The following is a 23,181-nucleotide window of genomic DNA, read 5'->3' as shown; positions in this document are numbered from 1 at the left end:
TTCAGAATTCAAATTTCCTGATAATTTACTCACCCCCATGTCATCCAAGATGTTTATGTCTTTCTTTCTACAGTCAAAAAGAAATTAAGGTTTTTGAGGAAAACATTCCAGGATTTTTTTTTCCATATAATGGAGTTCACTGGGGTACAACGGGTTTGCAGTTTCAGTGCAGCTACAAAGGGTTTACACAATCCCAGATGAGGAATAAGGATCTTATGTAATGAAATTTATATATTTTTAACCACAAATACTCGGCTTGCACTAGGTCTGTGATGCGCATTATGTAATCACGTTGGAAAGCTCCCGTGTGACGTAGGTGGAAGTACCGATCCAGTATCTGCAAAGCAAATGTGCAAAGACTAAGCCAAACGTCCTATACAGAAAAAAAAAAGAAAGGTAAAACAATGATGTCAGACGTTTTTAAAGCTGGAGGTGAAAACGAGATTTTTGGCCCTACCGCAGTACTTCCACCTACATCAGTGACCTTTCCAAAATGATTACATAATCATTTCGTGGCGCATCGCCGTGCAGTGCAAGACGAGCATTTGTGGTTAAAAAGTATATATTATATAGATAAGACTCTTATTCCTCGTCTGGGATCATGTAGAGCTCTTTGAAGCTACACTGAAACTGACATTTGGACCTTCAACCCATTAGTAACTGTTGAAGTCCACTGGAGAATAATCCTGGAATGTTTTCCTCAAAAACCTTAATTTCTTTTCGACTGAAGAAAGAAAGACATGAACATCTTGGATGACATGGGGGTGAGTAAATTATCAGGAAATTTGAATTCTGAAATGAACTAATCCTTTAAAGGTGATGTGTTTAGCTGGCAGATCCAGTTTCCCATGCAGGATGATATTCATTAAAAGCAGCAGGAACAGAAGCAGACGAGGAATTATTGGTCTTTGCTGTTGGTAGAATCAGAGCAGAGCAGGGATTCATTAGACCAGGAGCATGTCTGAGAACGGCGTTTATTGATTCAAAAGAATGCTCAATATCAGTAAGCTTCTCCTGGCTTATCTCAAACAATGGAAATCCCTACTCTTTGTAGCCTCACTTGAAATTTGTGTGCGAAACAGTTGTGTAAGTTCACTGGTATTTCCAGTAAAGTCTCCAGAAAAATCTAGCAGAAAGATCTCATGGCTGTAAATCATGTTAACACAGGGATTTTCTGAATTATATCCACTGGTACAAATAACATCCCACCAAGATTAATTTCCCTATGCATTACCTCAGTTCTCATCACCTCTAGGTTCTTTGGAAAGTTACAATCCTCCTTCGCCAGAAGTTGAAGAACCTCATCCAACAGCATTAAATGTTCCTCATCAGAGTCTGTTTGCAGCAATGAAATGTCCAGATATTGCTTAAGAGATAAGTGTTTGAAAAATGTCTCAAAGTTACTTCCAGACATCTGTGGAAATCATTATCTATCTATCTATCTATCTATCTATCTATCTATCTATCTATCTATCTATCTATCTATCTATCTATCTATCTATCTATCTATCTATCTATCTATCTATCTATCTATCTATCTATCTATCTGTCTGTCTGTCTGTCTGTCTGTCTACGACTTAATATTTTTACCTTTACATTTTATTCAGGTCTGCATATAAATATAATGAGGTTTTTCTACCTTGTGATTGAGTAGTTTTACAATCTCTCGATTTTTTTCTATTCAGAGTAATGTCTTTGTGCTAAAAAATCCTCCATTAACTGGCGTTATATTATAAGGTCGATGTAGATTAGACAACATGCATTCAGCTCACCACTGGGCTTTTCAAGTGTTTTTTAACCATCTTGAATGACAGTTCAACATTTACATATTGTTTACTTTCATTGGTTGGCTATTTTAAGTGCCTGCATCAGGTCTATAAAATGTTTTGAACTTGGATCACTTTATTCAATATTCCCCTGACAAGTTTGAGCTTTTTTAACTGAAAATAACTTGCAGTGACATCTCTTAAAGTATGTCAGTGCCATTGTTTTGTCTCAAGATGCACACCAGTAATGTTTTTTTCTAAGGCACATTTATAAAAGTTACTTAAATGTCCTTATTGAACTATGACCTAATCCTGGCTAAGTCTAAGCCCTATGAAACTGGACCGTTGTGTTGTAAAGTAGATTTAACTTTTTTAAATTTAAATTTTATACCAATTGATTAAATTCTAAAAGAAATTGTATGGAAAAATTATTTGAAGTTCTTGCCATTCTTGCCTTCTTATTAGATCTTTTGAGTTAGAAGTGTTTAAAGGATTAGTTCACTTTCAAATAAAATTTTCCTGATAATTTACTCACCCCCATGTCATCCAAGATGTCTTTCTTTCTTCAGTCGAAAAGAAATTAAGGTTTTTGAAGAAAACATTCCAGGATTATTCTCCTTTTATTCTCAAAATTACAGTTTCAGTGCAGCTTCAAAGAGCTCTAAATGATACCAGACGAGGAATAAGGGTCTTATCTAACAAAACGATCGGTCATTTTCGAAAAAAATTAAACCGTATATGCTTTATAAACACAAATGATCGCCTTTGTAAGTGCTTCCGCTCTCCATTCTTCAAAACAGGGCCGTAACCACCATAGACATTGAGGGGGACAAGTCCCCCCCATAGAAATGGCCAAATCATTACAGCTCTCTGCATGTTGTTACACTCTAAAAAATGTTGGGTTAAAAACAACCCAAGTTGGGTTGAAAATGGACAAACCCAGCGATTGGGTTGTTTTAACCCAGCAGTTGGGTTAAATGGTTGCCCAACCTGCTGGGTAGTTTTATTTAACCCAACTATTGTTTGAAAATTACTATATGGCTGACTTAAAATGAATCTAAAATGAAATGAAAATGTTCATTTATTAAACATATTAATAAATGTTAATTTTCAAGATATTTTGGGTTCATTTTAAGTAAGCAATACTGTCATTTTTAAACAATAGTTGAGTTAAGTAAAACTACCCAGCAGGTTGGGCAACCATTTAACCCAACTGCTGGGTTAAAACAACCCAATCGCTGGGTTTGTCCATTTTCAACCCAACTTGGGTTGTTTTTAACCCAGCATTTTTTAGAGTGTAGGATGACAAAAAGGTTTAAAAGTTAAATTTTTAGTCTGGTCTACCTCAGCGGTCTAAGAACGCTTGTCAATGTCAAAATGATTGAGATGGCCAATCAAATTAAAAAGTAGGCGGGGTTTATGTTCTCTTTATGCAACACAGTCTTCACAATTGAAGAATCTTGGAACTAACAATATATTATGAAACTATCACATTAAACTTAGGTTCTCAATGTACTATTAAAATTGATTTTTTTTTTTAGAAGTAGAATAGGGAAGGCGTAGGACATACAGCATATAACATTTTGAAGAATACGGAAAGCAGAAGCATTTACAAAGGCGATTGTTTGTGTTTATAAAGCATATTTTTTTATATTGTATTTTTTTTTAGAAAATGACCAATCGTTTCTTTAGATGAGACCCTTATTCCTCGTCTGGTATCGTTTAAAGCTCTTTGAAGCTGCACTGAAACTGTAATTTTGACCTTCAACTGTCTGGAGGCCATTGAAGTCCACTATAAGGAGAATAATCCTGGAATGTTTGCCATCAAAAACCTTAGTTTCTTTTCGACTGAAGAATGAAAGACATGAACATCTTGGATGACATGGGGGGTGAGTATTGTCGGGAAAATTTTATTTGAAAGTGAACTAATCCTTTAATGTTTTATTATAGATCAGTGTATTGGTGTCTGTGTTCTTTAAATCAAATCGTAAAAATGGTTTTCTGAAGAACTACAGCATAAAAGGTTCTTTGTGGAAAACTCCTACATGACATTAAGCTATAAAACACTTATTTTGAAGAGTGATCCACAAGAGCTCTTATATAAAATATATATGTTTATGACATTATGTGTGTATTGTTTGCTGTTACTGAGATACACTGGGATCTTAATCCAGTTTGTCCGATACCATTTGTCTTTTTCTAATTCCATGCCCTGAATCATATCTGGTTTATTAGTTTTTGGGCGCTTGCTTTCCTGTGTTATTGCCTGTCGGATCGAAACCTGAGATTTGTTGCCGTCAGGCAAATGGTCGACCTTTCTCGCAACTTTGTTTTCTTCTACTATATTCATGATTTGAATACGGCAATCTTGGAGCATTTTGTAGCCTCTTCTATTTGACACAAAATGACTTTTCAGATAAGGGTATACTGTTGCTGAGTGAGTCCATCTGAAGACATTTGAGATATGGAAACAGCGAAAGCCTGTGATGACAATGTGGAGTGAACACGTAGATACACAGAGTCTTTTTATCCTCCCCAGGCGGCTTAATGTGGAATGAGGGAATGTAAAGCGGGAATTGATTTAGGAATAGAGATGTGAGGGAGGGGGTGTAATGGAATCGCAGGTTGAAAACTTGATTGAGTTGGAACAGAGGAGCAGATGGAGGCAGAGAGAGAAAAAATATGGGAAGCTGAAGGATATGAGACCTGATCTGAACCAAGAGCAGTTTTTACACAATGACTCAAACAAGACCGGAAGACAATGTTTATTTTAAAAATTTAAGTAAATTATATATTAGATTATTTTTATCTGATTAGATCAACCTTGATATGTAAGATTAAATAAGTTTAAATTTGATTAATTTGTATTATAGGGTACCCAGATTTTACATTTCTTTAGCACCTAATAACAATGACTTAAACACAATCTGTGTTTATAATATATTAAATTTATTCGCAGACATTAAAAAAAAAAAAAAAAAAAAAAAAAAAAGGAATATACAATTATTTGACTTAGGATATCAGTAGGCTACATTCATTTCTTCGAAGTGTAGAGTTTGTACAGCGGGACATTCTTGTCCGTAAACAAAAAACGATATACTTTCCCTTCGATTAGACGTGTCAATGTATCATATTTAATCTCATAACTATATTAAATTTAAGTAATCATTCAATAAAGAGGTCGATAAACGAATGAGTCAGTCAGCCGAAACGAAATGACCGTTAATTTTTAAATTCCGCGAGAAGACAGGTGCTGCGCGTGCACATCAGATGCGTGCAGTAAATGAATTATTTCTACGCTTAACTCTGGTATAATATTATAATTTAACACGTTTTTATTAGTCTAATTTCTATATTTTCGTAAATGTCTTCAACATTTTTCATTGGAAATGAATTCCACGGTTAGAAAAATAAGATTTAGGGAACGTTCTGTTTAAGTAATTTTAGGTTTTTTTAAAACGTTCTGTAGCTATAAGTTATTTTTAGGTTATTTAAAAAAAAAGAAACTTTCTGGGAACGTTATTTTAAGATAAACCCCAAAAAGAACGTTAGAGCGTTATATTTAGGGCTGGGAAAATACATTCCCATCCCCAATCGATGCATTGTGAATTGAGAAATTATTCTGATATTTTCCATATGCATCGCGAATCTCTCTCTTATCGATTCAGAGCTTAGTTTTTAACAGCAGATGGCACCGTGTGCTTTAGAAACAGATACTCTGCTTGCTTTCAGTTCCTTACACACACCACTGGAATCTTCTATAAAATAATCATTCATAAAGTTTGAAAAGATTGAAGTGAATTACAAGGGTGTTTGCATGGGGCTGTTTACATTAATCTGGCGTCATAAAAGCATTCTGAGGTGCAAATAGCCTACATTATCAGACTCAGCCGAATGCACGAGCGCTCTTCTTACTGAGCATTTGAGCATGCTGTTAAACATAGCCTAAAGCGCCATCTGCTGTTAAAAACTAAGCTCAGAATTGATTTGCGATGCATTTGGAAAATTGTCTGCTTGTCTGGCTGACACAATATCCTTATGTACTCAAAACAACCCTGTTATAAAGATTAAGATTAATGATGAAAATACTCATTTTAATGTTTTACACTTTCATCTCAGCCTCTGCTTCGTATTTATACAAAGTGCCATAGAATTAGCGCGAATAGCCGTTGCACCAGTTTTATATTAGTGCAAATAGCATTTTACTTCTGTTTAGTTTACACTTTGTCATTTTCATCACTAAACATTGTAAACAGTATGCGTATTGTTTGCTATATTTATAGGCTATTACTATTTTCACAGAATAGGCCTATAATGAGAGTAAACAACTGCTACCCTGAAATATTTTACATTATACAGTAAATATATATACACATAGTTAGATATATAGTATATTAAAGATTAATATTCCAGGCTTCAATGGTAAAATTGGGTCAATAGCAGTAATTTATCCTAAATTTACCATTAATAAGCAAAGCACAACCCTTTAAAATACATCAAGAACCAAATAACGTTATTTTCTGCAAGATGAAAAATGGTCTATTTATTGGTAATCAAAAGTGCATTTTGATAAGATGTGCATTGACAAACTCAATACATGTGCAATAGCACTTGATTTCAGCATTTTAAAAAAGCTGACACAAAGAGAATGAAAGATAAGCCCAGAGTAGATGGCTAATGGATACTAATCAATTTTATTCACACAAAACATAGTATATGTACAACTTAAATAATTATGTTTCTCACTTAGTGAGGTCTGGTGACTGATTTCACATGTATAATGATAGTAATGGCATCAGCTGTCACTCCTTATCTCAGCAATATGCCATCAATACAGATTTCTGATATTGAGTTTTAACATTTAAGAGTGCAATGATACTTTTTCAGGAAACTGTGCCATGTGTGCTGCGTTTGTCTCCATGACTTACTGCTGATAAAAGTTATCTGTATACAATTATTTAATAGATTTGACTTATAAAATAATATGCATGTTCATATTCATCACCATTACATTTTAGAGGGGTTATATATAGGATAATAATAAATCAAATTGAAATAGTTATTCTGCATTTACCCAGAAAATGAAGCATTTTAAGATACAAAAATTTCTACACTTTCTCGCACAAATGTCACAGGTCTCTGATAAGGATCCAGAAACAAATGAATAATAAAAAATGAGTAATCCTTAAAAAGTAATAATAATAGTAGTAACAACAACAACATTGCAAAACACGGCATTTTCTTAGCATCTCTTCAGCACAGGGTGATTTGTTAATGCGTCATTCACAGTTTGACGGTGCTGACACGTGCCTTAAACAGTTCCAACAACTCTAGAATCAAACAAGTCTTTGGATTTAATAAAAGAAGCGGGTATTGATTGTAAAGCTTGCTGGCTGACACGAAGGCTTAAAATATGCCTGCTGAATTATGAGCGTCATTAAAGTTTATTTCAGAGGCACATTTAGCATTAACAAAGCAATGCACATTCTTTATAGCTTTTATGAACTGCTAAATACACATGCCGACACGCAGAACAAATAACAAACACGGCCACCGTCACACAAGGAAGATCTTTTTAACTAAGGCATTGAAGCCGTTTCTAGAAGCTTCCACCAATGGTAAAAAAAAAAAAGGTGGCAGCAAACACTAGATGGATTATTCCATCCAAGACCTTTTTTTAAATGCAAATAAGACCATTTTTACATCAAACATCAATAGAAAAGACTTAAGAAAGGCAATAATATTGGTTGGCGTGGTTTCCATTACACTGGCAGTAAATTTACAATATCATTACATAGTGAAATTAAGTCATATGAACAATTAGAAGTATTTAACAGTGAAGCAAATGAAGGGAAACAATCCCCACCAATGAACAATGAGGGAAAGAAGCTGAACAACAAAAGAAAGCAAACAACAGAAATCACCCGGTTGTGTCTCTAAGGCCTCCACTAATGTCTCGCATTTTCCAGTATGTGTCTTGATAGTTTGATCTGGGACAAGAAAAGGCACTTTGCTACATTTGGCAGAGAGTAGAGGACATTTAAACACGTCAATACGGATCAGGAAACGCTATCTTGACCCTTTTATACTCGACAACCGTTGAACACCACACCCTAAAGTACTTGAAAATCCCAGTTTCCCCAAATTCCCCAGATTCCCAAACCCCTCGGACATGTGAACCATCAAAACGTCCAGAAGCAATCTTTCACATCTCATTCTACCTGTCATTGCAAATCCCCAGATGAGGAAAGGGAAGTTTCTGCCCAGAGACGAGGCGCTCCCAGTGAGTGTGTCATGGGTCAACAGCTGAGTTGCATCTATTCTCTTGATATATCCAACCATAATGGTGTAGAGTTGCTGACCCCCACAAGAAGATGTATAAAATACAACATGGCAACGCCACTGTTTACCTTGCAGATGTTCAGTTGTCAACAAATAACCCGACCTGTATGACCAAAGCTGGCATTTGTTTGGCAGGTGTACAATTATCAACAGAGAGGATCATTTACTGTGTTTTACACACATCTCTATCTGAAAACCAGTGTTATTTTACTATCATTGATATAGTATTATTGTTTTTCTTAATATTTTTTTTTTTTAGATTTGCATTTTAATTTTAAACTTTTAGTATTTTTTTTAAAAATCAAATTCATTATTTTATTTATTTTAAATATATCTATAGAGTTTTAGTACTTTAACTTTAAACTTAATGAAATTGAGAAATGATTCCTTGGTAAATAGCTGGACTAAAATAAGTTTAAAGTCCCCCTGTAGTCAGTCATTTTATCCCTTAAAACTCATATTTAATCACCAAAATGACATATTTAAGCATTTTTCCCCTGAATATTTTTTTCATATATATTTAAACGTTTTTTCCGGTGGAAAAAAAGATTCATGCCTTAAAATAGCTTGAATGTAACCCTTCACCCTTGCCTCATTTAATATATGCATATAATTGAATATTCAAATTAGCCCCACCTCCGCTCGCTCACGCCAGCTCAGAGATCCACTCGGTCAGCTTACTCAGGTAAACGCTGCACAATGGTAGCGTTCTTAACAACATTAAACACATATCGATAATATGATTATCAAACAGCTAATAATGTGTTGCTAATGTTACACAAACCATGTTCCCGTTCTAACACTCAGTATCCTTACAAACGCTTTGAACAACTCGGAGAGTCAGTGGAGAAAGGCATATGGTTCATCATAACATCGTAATATACATCATACACCCGCTATATTGCTAAATCTGATTTTTCAGATCAACAGAAAAATACCAAGTAAGCTGGCTTCTCTCGAGACTCCCCTCATAGTTTGCTGTTAATGCTAAAGCCCGCCCACGCGTTGACATGATTGGTTACAAGGTAGTTTGTGACGTCAGAAACACCAATGATTTCAAAGCATGTTTTTTTCACAGGAGAAGATACTCAGCAATGGTGTTGACTTATGAATTTGCACATGGTTTGTCTTAAAGCATACTGAAAACACAACATTAAAAACTTGATTTTCACCACAGGGGGTCTTTAAAGTAATTTTTTTCAGTTGTTTTTAATTCATTTCAAGTAATGAAAATGATTTTTATGGTTTTAGTTTTAGTTAACGATAATAAGCCTACTGAAAACATTTGCTAAACTGGTTTTAACATCATGTATTTGGGTCCTGTTTACACCTGGTATTAATTTTGGTCAGATTACAAGTAGATGAGGGAGACACATACTCGTTTACACCTAATGTTTTAATCCGACTTTTGTTTTGACCACTTCTGTCCTGATAGGGTCTATTGGTGGGTAAATATGTGGGGTTGTTCAGATCTTTCGATCTAATGGACAAAATAAATTTGCTCAATTTACTTGAATGTACGGTGACCGGGAGGGGACAGAAAAACATACAGAAAGCATCAGCTTTCGTTTCTACTCTGACAGCTGTGAGAGAAGTGGAATGGTGAGAGAACATTGTGCTTGGTATGTTTTTCATCTTCAAACCAAACTTCAGCTGACAAAGTTTACATCCCGTCTTGCTAGCGTGCTTCCCGTGATGTTTACCCGTTAGGTCAGAAGGCGGTCTTTTGTGGCTGTTCGAATAACTACTACTACTCACTTACCTTGGTCAAAAGCTCAAAACATTTTAGATCTAGTTTACAACTGTATTTGGCATCATCCGCTTGTGATCAGACTGACGATTGAATGCTTCTTAATCTCAGGTGTAAACAAGGGCTTGGATTCATCTGTTTAAAGGAGAATCATTGTTACTATGTTTGTTTGACGTCATACGTTTTGCAAAATCATACAGTTTTAGATATCAGTATGAGTTTCCAAGTATTAAGCCAGAGGTCTTGGAGGTCTATTGCCCTTTTCCAAGTTGAATGGAATGCAGTATATCAGTCTGTGGTTGTGAAGGACACTGGGACACGCTGAGTTTTTCACAATCAGCTCTGGCAGGTACATATAATACTTTTTCTGTGTGTGTAAATCAATCATTAATTTGATCATAAAGGAGCTTAAAAGGTTGATTGCGTGTTTGCTGCTGGGAATTGATTGCAAGTTTTGCGTGAAAAGCAATATACCGACATTCATCATCTCTAAATCCCCTACGCTTGCATCTAAAGTCTTGTCTCACTTCTAAATCCCTCTTCTGTTTTCTCATGCTTTTTAAAAGTTATGTTTAAAAGTGGGTCCCAAAAGTCTGAGACCATGTTGAAAATCTGGGATTCAAAATGTAATTTAAACCAGAAAATAAACGGAACGTGTTTGGGTTTTGAAAAAAGTTAAACAAATAAGGAAATATTTCAGACTTTATTTCCAGGTCCCAAATCAAATAAGCAAATTTTGTGACATTAATCATGTGACGTTTCCTCTGAATTGCTTCCTCTGGAACATCTTAAATCATGTATTGCTATGCTAATATTATATTTTGTGTTTAAAGAACTCTAAAAATGTGAAATAGATTTTCATCAGTGGTCTCAGACTATTTCCACTTACAAATTGTAATTTTTTAGCTGTTGAAATACTTTAAAAGCTGAGAAATTTCAATGATTTTTCCAGGCCTTTAAAATTTCCTGATATTTCCAGGTTTTCCATGGCCGTGAGGACCCTGGTGTTTCCAGCACACACTGCACCCTCCACCCAAAACAAAGTATCCTGGCATTGTTCGGAGGGGCTCTCACGACCCGCCGGGGTCACAGGTCACGGCTGGAGCTGGGCGTGGAGGCGGCGGGCACCGGGTGGAGACTGAGCTCTGCTGCGCGGGAATGCGGAGTCACTGGTGCGTTCGGGGGCGTGGCTTGAGGCTGAGGCCACACCTTCCACAAGAAGCCAGAAGGAAAGACAAGGCGGACAGACAAACATATCGAAAGGGATGAACAGAGAGACGATAAGACAATAAATCACAGAAAAGGAGACGGAATAAAGATGAAAACAACAGACAGAGAGAGAAACAGCATTTAGAGTGTGGACTGGCCAATGATCTGGGGTCTTGCAGGCTGAGGGCTCTCAGATGCGCTCATGCAAGACTGTAACTGCAGATCCTGCAGAAACAAAGAACAGGACAGACAGTGGCACCTCTGCACTGCTGTGTGTGTGTGTGTGTGTGTGTGTGTGTGTGTGTGTGTGTGTGTGTGTGTGTGTGTGTGTGGTGGTTGATGATGTTAAAGGATTAGTTCAGTTCAGAATTCAAATTTCCTGATAATTTACTCCCCCATGATTATGTCTTTCTTTCTTCAGTAGAAAAGAAATGAAGGTTTTTGAGGAAAACATTCCAGGATTTTTCTGCATATAGTGGATTTCAATAGTTACCAATGGGTTGAAGGTCCAAATGTCAGTTTCAGTGCAGCTTCAAAGAGCTCTACATGATCCCAGATGAGGAATAAAAGTCTTATCCAATGAAACGATCAGCCATTTTCTAAAAAAAAAAAGATAATTTATATACTTTTTAACCACAAATGCTCATCTTTCACTGCTCTGCGATGCGCCACGCATTACGTAATCATGTTGGAAAGGTCACGCGTGATGTAGGCTGAAGTACCGAGCAAGTATTTACAAAGTGAACGTGAAAAGATTACGTCAAACAGCCTTTAAAAAAAGGGTAAAAACAACAATGACGGACCATTCTGAAGAAGAGAACATTAGATTTTTTGCCCTACCGTTGTACTTCCGCCTACATCACGCGTGATCTTTCTAATGTGATTATGTAATTCGTGGCTAGTGTAAGATGAGCATTTGTGGATAAATATATATATATATATATATATATATATATATATATATATATATATATATATATATATATATTTATTTTTTATTATTTATTTTTTTTTATGACTGATTGCTTCGCTAGATAAGACTTTTATTCCTCATCTGGGATCATGTAGAGTCCTTTGAAGCTGCACTGAAACTGACATTTTGACCTTCACCTGTTGGTAACTGTTGAAGTCCACTATATGGAGAAAAATCCTGTAATGTTTTCTTTAAAAACCTTCATTTCATCTCGACTGAAGAAAGAAAGACATGAACATCTTGGGTGACATGGGGGTGAGTAAATTATCAGGAAATTTTCATTCTGAAGTGAACTAATCCTTTAATTTGCAGTTTCCCAGCTAACAAAATATATTCTAAGAATGCAACCGTTCCCATGTAGTTATGAAAACATTTCTGAATGTTCAAAACATCCAGTTTTATGCAAATGTTAAGGGAATATTCCATTTGATCAATTTGCATTCATTATGGGAAAGTTAATTTTGAATGTTCTCTGAACATTCTGAAATAATTAGTAATTAAAATTCGCTAAACAGACATCCAACTAAAACATTTCAGGAACAAATCATGATAATAACTTTTTTGTGCTAATGTTTTGAGAACATTATCAAAGAGCAGATAACTATGAATGAACGTTCTATTAATGTTACTGAAAGAACTTCAGCCAAAGTTCTGAGAACGTTCCCTGTTAGCTGGGTTAGACATTCAGAAATGAAGAACCCAATAATGAAAATTCTGCCATTATTTATTTCAAAAGCTGCTTAGAGTTTCTTCAGCATATCTCCAATTATGTTCCACAGAGAAAACAACAATTTGTGGCTGTTTTAAAATAACATCATGGTAATTACATTTTTAGGTGAACTCTCCCTTTAAATTGCACATGTAAAAATAGAACATTCTGCACTTCATTTTCCCCAACATTTCCCCCCATTTTCCTTTCTCTGTTTTTTTTTCTTTCTTCCTGTTTCTCATTCTGTAGAATAACATTCTTACTGCTGCACAATGTGGTTCTAATTCAGTTTTGCCTCTGAGATTCCCTGCTGGTACTCCATAAAACTGTGAGAGCGAGAGAGAAAAATAACTCTTTTCCACCAGAATGATGCCGGAGATGCTGCTCAGACGTGGGATCTGCGAACCGCAATTAGATCTGGCCCACTACTTGTCTTGAGAAACAAAATATTACATATATAACATATGAAATTCATATTATATAATTAAATAAATACATATTCATTAGATATTTTAAATTCATAGATATGTTAAAATAAAATATTTTTATTTCACACATAAAGTTGCCAGTAGCTATGTTCGTAGCTTGATGGAAATAGTGTCTGTAAAACAAATCTATGTATTACTTGCAGTGTATACAATTTGTTTTTATAATGAGAGCGATGCACTGTTTGTTTTGTGCCAGAGCGATTTGTTGTTCTGAAAACTTGGACTGATTCCTGGTTCAAGACCAGCAGGTTTAAGGCTCCATTGTCAAGCCAATTTTTCTGCTGTGTAAACATGCAGAATGGAGCCAAATTGGTCTCCGTCTCCAGCAGTGGTGGAAAAGGACTCCACCAATCACATTCAGTATCAGTCAAAGCAGGGAAAGCCAGCCTGCCACAGAGAGACATTAGAGCTCATATCAGCTCTGCGGAGGAAGTAATGACTTAAAGGGACTGGCTTTTTCGCAATTGATCCTAGATCAGATGCTGGGATGTCCGTCAAAGGCAAGAGACTCTTCAGTCATACAGATCTGATTCAGTCTCTAGAGCCGTACTGCTTTGATTTCCCCAATGAATGAAGCATGGGATCGTTTGATCTCATGCCCAGAAGGACACTCTCATAATACATTCGCATTTTTACACACACATACTTATATTCCCTCATGGTCCACTTGGTCAAGCTGAACTATAACACAGTAAAATACTTCCATTTCATCATCTCTTCTAGATGGACTGAGCAATGTGATAAAATATAGCTGGATAAAAGTGTGTATATTGATTATTTTAAGTGTGGATCATCCAATCTCAAACTAAAGTAAACATTTCTATTTTTTATAGTTATACTTGTAATTCAGACATAACATATATCATAAAATGTTTAAAAAAAATTATCTTGTTTGGAATAAATGGAAATAAAAATAGTATAAGTAATAAAATTTTATGATTTTAATGAAATATCCAAAAATAGTGTGTGTAAAAATGTCAAATAACAATGTGGTAATATTTACCACATGGTTGTTTAACCATTTATTTGTAGAATTTCCACCAAAAATAACTACATTACTGGTCAAAAGTTTGGCCTGCTCATTTTATATTATTCAGAATTGTTGTAAAGGCATCAAAAATAACACATATAATGTAGTATTATGTTATGATTAACTATTGTGACAGGTATTGTTGTGATTTAAACCATTACTCTGATACAAAAAGATTTTGGTCAGCCCTTTCTTTCCTCTTCTTTCACACAGAAACACACACAGATGCTAATTTACATGGACATTGGGAATGTTTATTGGGAACATATGAGTAGTGTTCTCCCTAAGGGCACTAAGGAGGTTACGACTGATGGACAGGAAGACCCACACACTTACAATCCTACTCTCTCTCTCCATTTTGTCTGCTCACTAAATCAATTTCCCTGAGTTTGTCTCTTTGGGGAGTGAGGAAGGAGCAACATGTTGGCAGTTATATCGAATGTGAAATTCTCAGCATGTTTGTAATCTACAGAGGATTCAGAAACACACCAACAAAGGGCCAAAAACCAACTGGCTGTAACTGTTTTCCTTCTTCTAGAAGACAAGTTAAAGGAATAGTTCACTAAAAAGTAATAATTCTGTCATCATTTACTCACCCTTATACTGTCAAGTGAGCCGATCTAGATCTAGAGCAGTCTTCAGTAGATCATATTACTTGCTATATTATTATGTCTTTGGGTGAATAATTTTATTATTTTCCTTTTTGGTCACATTAGTGTGACAAGAAATTTCTGCTAAAAATCTAACTTGTTGCCCAGAGAAAGACAGTTTTGAAATGACATAAAGGTGAGTAAATAATGACGGATTTTCATGACTTAAACTATGACTTAATCAGTGTTTCCCAACCCTGTTCCTGGAGGCACACTAACAGTACACATTTTCCAAATCTTCCTAATCAAACACACCTGATTCAACTCATCAGTTCGTTAGTAGAAACTCCAAGACCAGAATATGTTTCAGGTCATGTCCACACTAATACGTTTTCGTTTGAAAAAGTATATTTTCTCTCCGTTTTGGCCTTCCGTCCATACTGAGACGGCGTTTTAAGTCAACGAAAACATAGCTTTTGGAAAACGCTCTCCAAAGCGGATACATTTGAAAACGCAGTCTTCGCGTCGTAGTGTGTAAACGGAGCGGGTGTGTCTCATACGTTCTGAAAAGTGAAGCCACGGGCTCTTTGATCGCCCCCTGGAGGCTGGATGCAGTACAGGTCATAAACCCCGCCCTCTCAATGCAGTCGAATGAGACTTCAGTGAAAACTTAAAAATAAATTCTGCTTCAAATAAAACTTTCTGAAAGATGGTTTTGGTCATTTAAGGTAGTTGTTATCACACTGATATATATTCAATTGTTCGTTTTTGTGATGATTTAGATTTTAGCTAGCAATTTGATGCTATAAAAACGGGGCGTGTCGTCGTGATTCACAGTTGATTGACAGGTTGTCTGAGGACTGTCGGAGCTTCGAGGGGTGATTGAAGATGTATTAACTAACTGCTAATTTTCGATTTCTTTGTCATTAACACCAACAAAATGAGTTGTTCAGCAGTAAACTGTACTAACCGACCTACAGGATCTGACGGATCACTGAACTTTTTTACTGTAACATCAAATGTGGGCGTTATAAGCTAATTAATAAATGTTATTAGTTAAGATAACACACCTAATGTTAACCATGTCGGGAAAAAGCAGGTGATCGTTATCTGGCAGTTACTTATTATTTTTATGGGTATAAAATAATAATTAGCAGGACAAAACTAATGATAGCTTACTCTAATTACAGCAATCGATCTCCTGTAACGTTAGTTGAACTTGATTTAAAATGGCAGGACCGTTTCTGACGATTTAGAGTTGTTTCTAGTGGCATTTTATATTGATTTTATCTACTGAATTTGCTGTTTCAAAAATATTATTGCTCTAGAAACAGAATAGCCTATTATTTTATAGGTAGACTTTTAAATTGTGTATAATTTTTATAGTCTATTTAAAATACATGAATGATGACGCAATCGTCTGGGCGGAAGTTTGATATCGCGACTCCGCCTCCGGCTCAACTGACGATTCCTTCTGCGCATGCCCAGGCTCCAGACTTTTTTTTTTTTTGACGTATTGCGTAACGTGTCAGCGCCCATTCATCAGCCCATTTTGGCTTCAGTTCAATACAATGGAAGGAAGCGACGTTGCGTCGTCCATCTTTTTTTACAGTCTATGAAACGGAGGCTTTTGAATACGATGACGCATTTTTGGTCATGTGACATTGCCTCAAAGTTTCAAAGAGCCGGAAAGTAAATAAACGCCTAGCGGGAATGACGCAGGTCGAAGCTTTACTCATGCGCAGTAGGGGGATGTTAGCGTTTTCATACGTTTCAGCGTGGATGAGCAACTTTTGGAAAACGTTTGAAAATGATAGTGTGGACGCGGAGCGTTTTTAGACGAAAACTCCGTTTTCAAATATATCCGGATTAGGCTAGTGTAGACGTAGCCTCAGATAAAGGAGACATTCAAAATGTGTACTGTTGGTGTGCCTCCAGGAACAGGGTTGGGAAACACCAACTCTTGATAACTTTCGGTAACACTTTACAATAAGTTTTTAGTTCCCATTAGTTAATGCATATACCAACATTAACTAGCAATGAGCAGTGCATTTGTTACAGTAATTATTAAAGGATTAGTTAATTTACTCACCCCCATGTCATCCAAGATGTTAATGTCTTTCTTTCCTCAGTCGAAAATAAATTAAAGTTTTTGAGGAAAACACTCCAGGATTTTTCTCCATATAGTGGACTTGAAACAGTTACCAACAGGTTGAAGGTCCAAACTGCAGTTTCAGTGCAGCTTCAAAAATCTACACAATCCCAGATGAGGAATAAGTGTCTTATCTAGTGAAACAATCGGCCATTTTCTAAAAAACATAAAAAATGTATACACTTTTTAACTAAAAATGCTAATCTTACACTGCTCTGCGATCCGCCACGCGTTACGAAATCACGTTGGAAAGGTCATGTGTGACGTAGGCGAAAATACTGCGGTAAGGCGAAAAGCTCCATCTTATTTTCTAATAAAATCTTCCGACATTGTTGTTTTACCTTTTTTTTTGTAAAGGCCGCTTGAATTAGTCTTTGCACATTCGTTTTGTAAACACTTGCTCGGTACTTCCGCCTGTCACGCGTGATTTCCAAAGTAATTACGTAATGCGTGGCGCATTGCAGAGCAGTGATAGACGAGCATTTGTAGTTAAAATGTATATAAATTTTAGATTTTAGAAAATGACCAATAATTTCACTAAATAAGACCCTTATTCCTCATCTGGGATCGTGTAGAGCTCTTTGTAGTCTTTGATCAAAGCAACTTCCCCTCCCTCCTACAGCTCATCTCTTTTCTTTTCTGATGCCGTGTTTACTACTGAGAGGGCGGGGCAACCTTTCAACCTTCCAATCAAATCCTCATTGACAAAAACAAGTCCGCCCTACATTTTATTCTTGTTCGAGAAGCCGTTTCACTAAGATATACTTCACAGTAGGGAAGAAAAAACTTGCAACTTCCATTTCATGCCGACTTCAACAATAATATTTGGAATCTTATTGTAAAGTGTTACCAAATCAAAAAAAAAATCAAACACATCAGACAAATGCAAACAACAGAATGTCTAAGACTGAAAATATCTGTTCTTGCAATATAGACATTCAACAAACTCATTAAACAATGTGTGATGTGCTTTCAGAGTGACTGTACCTGGCTGCCCTGTACGTGTCCATTAAAGTCGTTGTTCCGAGGTGTCAGGAAGGAGTCATGGGTTGTCGTTTTCTCTGTCCGCGGCACACTGGGATCGCCATCCTCCACGCCATTTGCCTTGCGCACGCACAGGACCTTCCGAAAACTCTGCTTGAAGTTGTCGGACAGGAACCCGTAGAGCAGCGGATTGGCACAGCTGTTGACGTACGACAGGATGACCGCGAAAAAGTACACCCCTACCATCACGCTGTTCTCCGGGAGTATGAAGACCAGGTTTACGATGTTGATGATGTAGAACGGCAGCCAGCAGAGGACGAACACCACCACGATCACCACCACCATGCGGGTCACCTTCCGCTCGGAGCGCCGGCGCTTTGTAAATCCCGCCCGCGCACCGGACGACTTCACCTTGACCACGATGAGAAGGTAACACATGCAGATGACCAGCAGGGGGCCGAAGAATCCGAGCGTTGCTGTGTAGAGTATGAACACCGTCGACCAAACGTCTCGTGGCTCCGGCCAACTCATGTTGCATGAGTTAAACATGTCCTGAACGTCAGAGAATATCACCACGGGGAGAACAACGATGAACGAAAATGCCCACACCGCTGCGCTAACTGCTTTAGCTACTCGCGGCCGGCGCCACCTAGTGGAGCGGATAGGATGCACCACTGCTAAATAGCGATCGATGCTCATCACTGTCAAACAGAAGATGCTCGTGAATTGATTCAGAGAGTCTGCCGTCATCACAACGCGACATAGGAATGAGCCGAACGGCCAATAGGAGAGTACGTTTTGCGTCGTAAGGAAAGGTAGGCCCAAAATATACAGTTCATCGGCCACGGCGAGGTTTAAAATGTAGATGTTTGTAACCGTTTTCATCTTAGCGTAGCGTAAAACCACGTAGATGGCCAGAGTGTTGCCCGTAAGTCCAACGATAAACACGGTGAATGATATGACCGCAGTAACCATCGTGCTGCTCCCTTGAAACGGCATGCTTTGATCGGACCCATTGCCGGTGTAATTCCCAACTGGAGTTCCTGAATATCCCAGTCCAGTGAAGGAGGAGTTATAATCCCCTGGGATGAACCCCGCCCACCCGGATTGGTTAAATGACCCCATTCTGGATCTGAAATGGACAGAGAGACACAAAGAGAGTATAATGCAGTAATGAAGCCCAGTGGAAGGGTACATAATTTCTTTATGTTTGTATGTGTTTGTCAGAGGGACAAAATATGGCTTGTGTTTATTTAATGTGCTTGAGTCTGCTTGTTTTACAGTGAGAGATCAGAGAGACTGAATCAGTGCAGATGATCACACCTCAGCTATAAAGATCAGAGCCAAAACAGCAAACCCACACAAGAAGACTGAAGTGACACAACACATACATGCATCGCTGTCGCTCTCTCTCTCCTATTTTCTTTTTCTCCTCAGTGCTGCACAGCAGAGCATGTAGCCACTGAGATTCATTTAAAAGGTTAGTTCACCCAAAAATGAAAATTCTGTCATTTATTACTTACCCTCATGCTGTTCCACCTTCGTTGATCTTCGGAACACAAATTAAGATATTTTAGTTGAAATCCGATGGCTCCGTGAGGCCTCCATAGGGAGCAGTGACATTTCCTTTCTCAAGATCCATAAAGGTACTAAAAACATATTTAAATCAGTTCATGTGAGTACAGTGGCTCAATATTAATATTATAAAGCGACGAAAATATTTTTGGTGCGCCAAAAAAAACAAAAATAACGACTTATGAAGCATCGGAGCATAATGAATCAGTGTATCGAATCATTATTCAGATCGCGTGTCAAACTCCCAAAGGCTGAAATCACATGACTGTGGCGCATTCGATACACCGATTCATTTATGATCCGATGCTTCCTGAAGCAGTGTTTTGAAATTGGCCATCACTAAATAAGTCGTTTTTTTTTTTTGTTTTTTTTTGCCGCATCAAAAATATTCTCGTCGCTTTATAATATTAATATTGAGCCACTGTACTCACATGAACCGATTTATATATGTTTTTAGTACCTTTATGGATCGTGAGAGAGGAAATGTCATTGCTCCCTATGAAGGCCTCACGGAGCCATCGGATTTCAACTAAAATATCTTAATTTGTGTTCCGAAGATAAACGAAGGTCTTACGGGTGTGGAACGGCATGAGGGTGAATAATAAATGACAGAATTTTCATTTTTTGGGTGAACTAACCCTTTAACCCTTGCTATTTCATGCATTCTGACTTATTTACACTGTTAAAGAGTTGCATTCTCATGCTAAACATGGCCAAAGTTTCAAAACACGAGTTGGACGTATGACCGAGTATTTCTGTGCCAAATCCACTACGTCCGGTTTCGGTACAGCATTCAGAGAGTTTTTTTCGAGTGTGTCCTGTATGACGTCAAAAGAGAGCGGAATTCCTTGTATAGGCACTTCTCCCTGATAAGCTGCACACACACATCACTCAGAGCGAGAGCAAGATCAAGCACATCAACACGCTTCGTTCGGGATACGGAAGCCGAGAGATTTTTCAACAACGGCTGTGTCCCAATTCAGGGTCTGCACCCTTTGAAGGCTGCATACATCATCGAGGCAGTCTCATTTAAGAAAAATAACAATTAGATTGCAATGTAAGAAATAAATTACAGTATTTTACACCTCACAATGAATATCAGTCAATTTTATTACGGTTACTTTCTTAAATATGACATCCTTGATGAAGTATTCAGCCTTCAAATGTGACCTCCAGAGGACGCAGCCTCGGAAATGAGACGCAGCTCCTGTAAACAAAGGAGTGTGTTTTTGGTTATGAGGGAAAGATTCCCAAAGATCCGAGGCAGCAACGGAGTTGTGCGTGTATGTTTGTTTGTTCCCGGGAATTCGGTGATGAATACTTTGTAAACAAGTCCCAGTTCGGCGCTGGATTTGCAGATCGCGGGTGGTGAGTAAAGTTGCATCAGATCGGCGCACAAGTGCATATAATGTAAACAACACAAAGGTTTTGGTTCCCTTTTTATTTATAATGATGTCGCAGCTAGCATACGATCTCTATGAAGAAGCTGCGCGCGCTCGTGACTCTTTAGCTCCGCCCATGGCACGGACGGCAGACACACCTCCAGGATCTCGTTTTTTTTTTCGGAAAGTCTCGGTTTAGCGTATCTATCTTTAAAAATATGAAAAACTAAAGACTTTTCAGAGATATGAAGGATGCATTGTTACTCTATATGTTCTCAAGATTAACATGAGAATTGCAGAAACTGCGTGTGATAGCCCCCCCCCTTTAAAAAAATATATATAAAAAGCCATGGTTTAGAAGAAGGGTTCCCAATCCTAGTCTTCCAGCCCCCCCAGCACTGCACATTTTAGTATTCTCCCTATTCAAACACACCTGATTCAACTCAACAGAAACTCTAAGACTTGAAATGGATGTCAGATAAGTGAGACATCCAAAATGTGCAGTATTCGACAGGGCTTGAGGACTAGGGTTGGGAACCACTCGTTTAATTAGAATCACTATACTTTATATCTAGTGGAGCGAATAAGCCTTTTCAAGCTAAAGGCAAAACACAGTTAACTATTGTTTTTTTGCAACAATTGCAATTTTTATTGATTCTGGTCTTTCTATTAGTCCAGAGATCAATTTTCACAGTCCGTTTCCTCTGTCGCAGCACAGATCATAATCTAATAGACTTGATTTGATTTCAGTCATCCTAAAACTAAATATTATTTCCCTTCTATCTAGCTGTAGGTTTTGAATCAACCATCCATTTACACAAATTCTCTAGCAGAGCTGGTTAAAATTGTTCAAAACCATTAAATTAAATCATAGATTTTTTTTTGTAAATCCTTCAAACAATATAATAAGTGTCAACACAATGAAACCACAATTCAGCATTCAGAGAGAGTCAACTAATGAAAGTGGACCCTGACCCCCGAAAGTTTGAACTGTGTTCTTCTCAGGACAAGGGGCAAAGTTGGGACAACTTGTCACATGTCTTAAATACATTTATACAATTTATTACTTACAATATTTGTTGTCCATAACAATGTAATGGAAAAAAATAATGCTGATTTCAGAAAAGCCCCGTGGCAAATATATGGGCTAGTATATAATTTTACATTTTAAGACTTTTGCTGAACCAAGCAGCTCACATTTGCCCGCAGAACAAACTGGACCTGTCTTGCTGCAAAACATGTTCTTTCAAACTATCTGCTTTCACCTTGACAAGAACGCTGTGTGCCGGTTTTTCTCGCATGGTTGCATTCTTCAGAGACATTATTTATGATTTTTTTGTTGAGAAATTACACTTTTCAAACTGCGTGGAAACTAAAAATGCATGTTTTATGTTCTTCGTCTGTGATGAGGTTAAAACTTAGTGCGGTTAAGCTAAACATTATTGAACAATTCTAAAAAAAAAAAAAATGTTTAAGATTTTCTGATTTTACTCTCTTAGTAAAGAAGCATTGCCATCAGAGTGTATAAACGAAAACAATCCTGAAGCAGGTTAAGAATATCCTTACAATTATTAATACAAGATTCCTAAACTTGTATGGTTTGTTGAACAAATCAAAATCTCATCATAAACAAAAAAATGTTACTCTGGTCTTACCTGAGTTGTATCAGTAAAACACAGGGAGGCGTGAAACACCCCACGAAGGACACGAGAAGAGTAAGTAAAAATAACTAACACTGAAAAACATTGTGTAGGTACAATCTGTCAGCGGCAGTATCTGTTGAATTAGCCACAGGACAAGATCTTGCGTGCGCGCTCTCGCTCTACACCAGTGTTGAGCCTCGCGACAGGTGATGGCATCTGGTGCCCGCTTCACTCTGAGATCGAACTAAACCTCCCCTCTAAACCGAGAGAGAGAGAGACAGAGAGAGAGAGAATGCGCGCGATCGCAGTTTAGTCGCAATCCTGCAGTCAAGCCGTGCGCGCGCTTCAGTCACAACTGATTACCCCAAACATAAATAATTCTTTAAACCATAATATGCATAGCATTAGGCCATATGATCATTTGAGGAAAAAACAACAAAGACATTGATATATTTACATAATTTGTGAAAAGATGAGACCCCCCAATTTGAGACTGTAAACACAAAATTATAGTTCTTGAAATAGCCTACAGATTTTTGGTATTGTGACTTTTTTTCCCCACATCTACAGGTAATCACATTGTCTTTC

At 37.2% G+C, this 23,181-nt stretch overlaps 1 protein-coding gene across 1 annotated transcript; it reads right to left on the bottom strand.

Annotated features, from left to right (window-relative positions):
- Window positions 1–10,909: 10,909 nt before the first annotated feature.
- Window positions 10,910–22,791, bottom strand: LOC137032814 (somatostatin receptor type 5). The gene is made up of 3 exons (XM_067404773.1): window positions 22,606–22,791; window positions 17,997–19,125; window positions 10,910–11,292 (listed from the first exon to the last, which is right to left on the bottom strand). The coding sequence occupies exons 2-3, from the start codon at window positions 19,116–19,118 to the stop codon at window positions 11,209–11,211; spliced, it is 1,206 nt and encodes a 401-aa protein (XP_067260874.1). The 5' UTR covers window positions 19,119–19,125; window positions 22,606–22,791; the 3' UTR covers window positions 10,910–11,208.
- Window positions 22,792–23,181: the final 390 nt, after the last annotated feature.

Source organism: Chanodichthys erythropterus, chromosome 12 (assembly GCF_024489055.1).
Source record: "Chanodichthys erythropterus isolate Z2021 chromosome 12, ASM2448905v1, whole genome shotgun sequence".
NCBI lineage: Eukaryota > Metazoa > Chordata > Actinopteri > Cypriniformes > Xenocyprididae > Chanodichthys > Chanodichthys erythropterus.
This window is presented reverse-complemented; position numbering and strand designations above follow the sequence as displayed.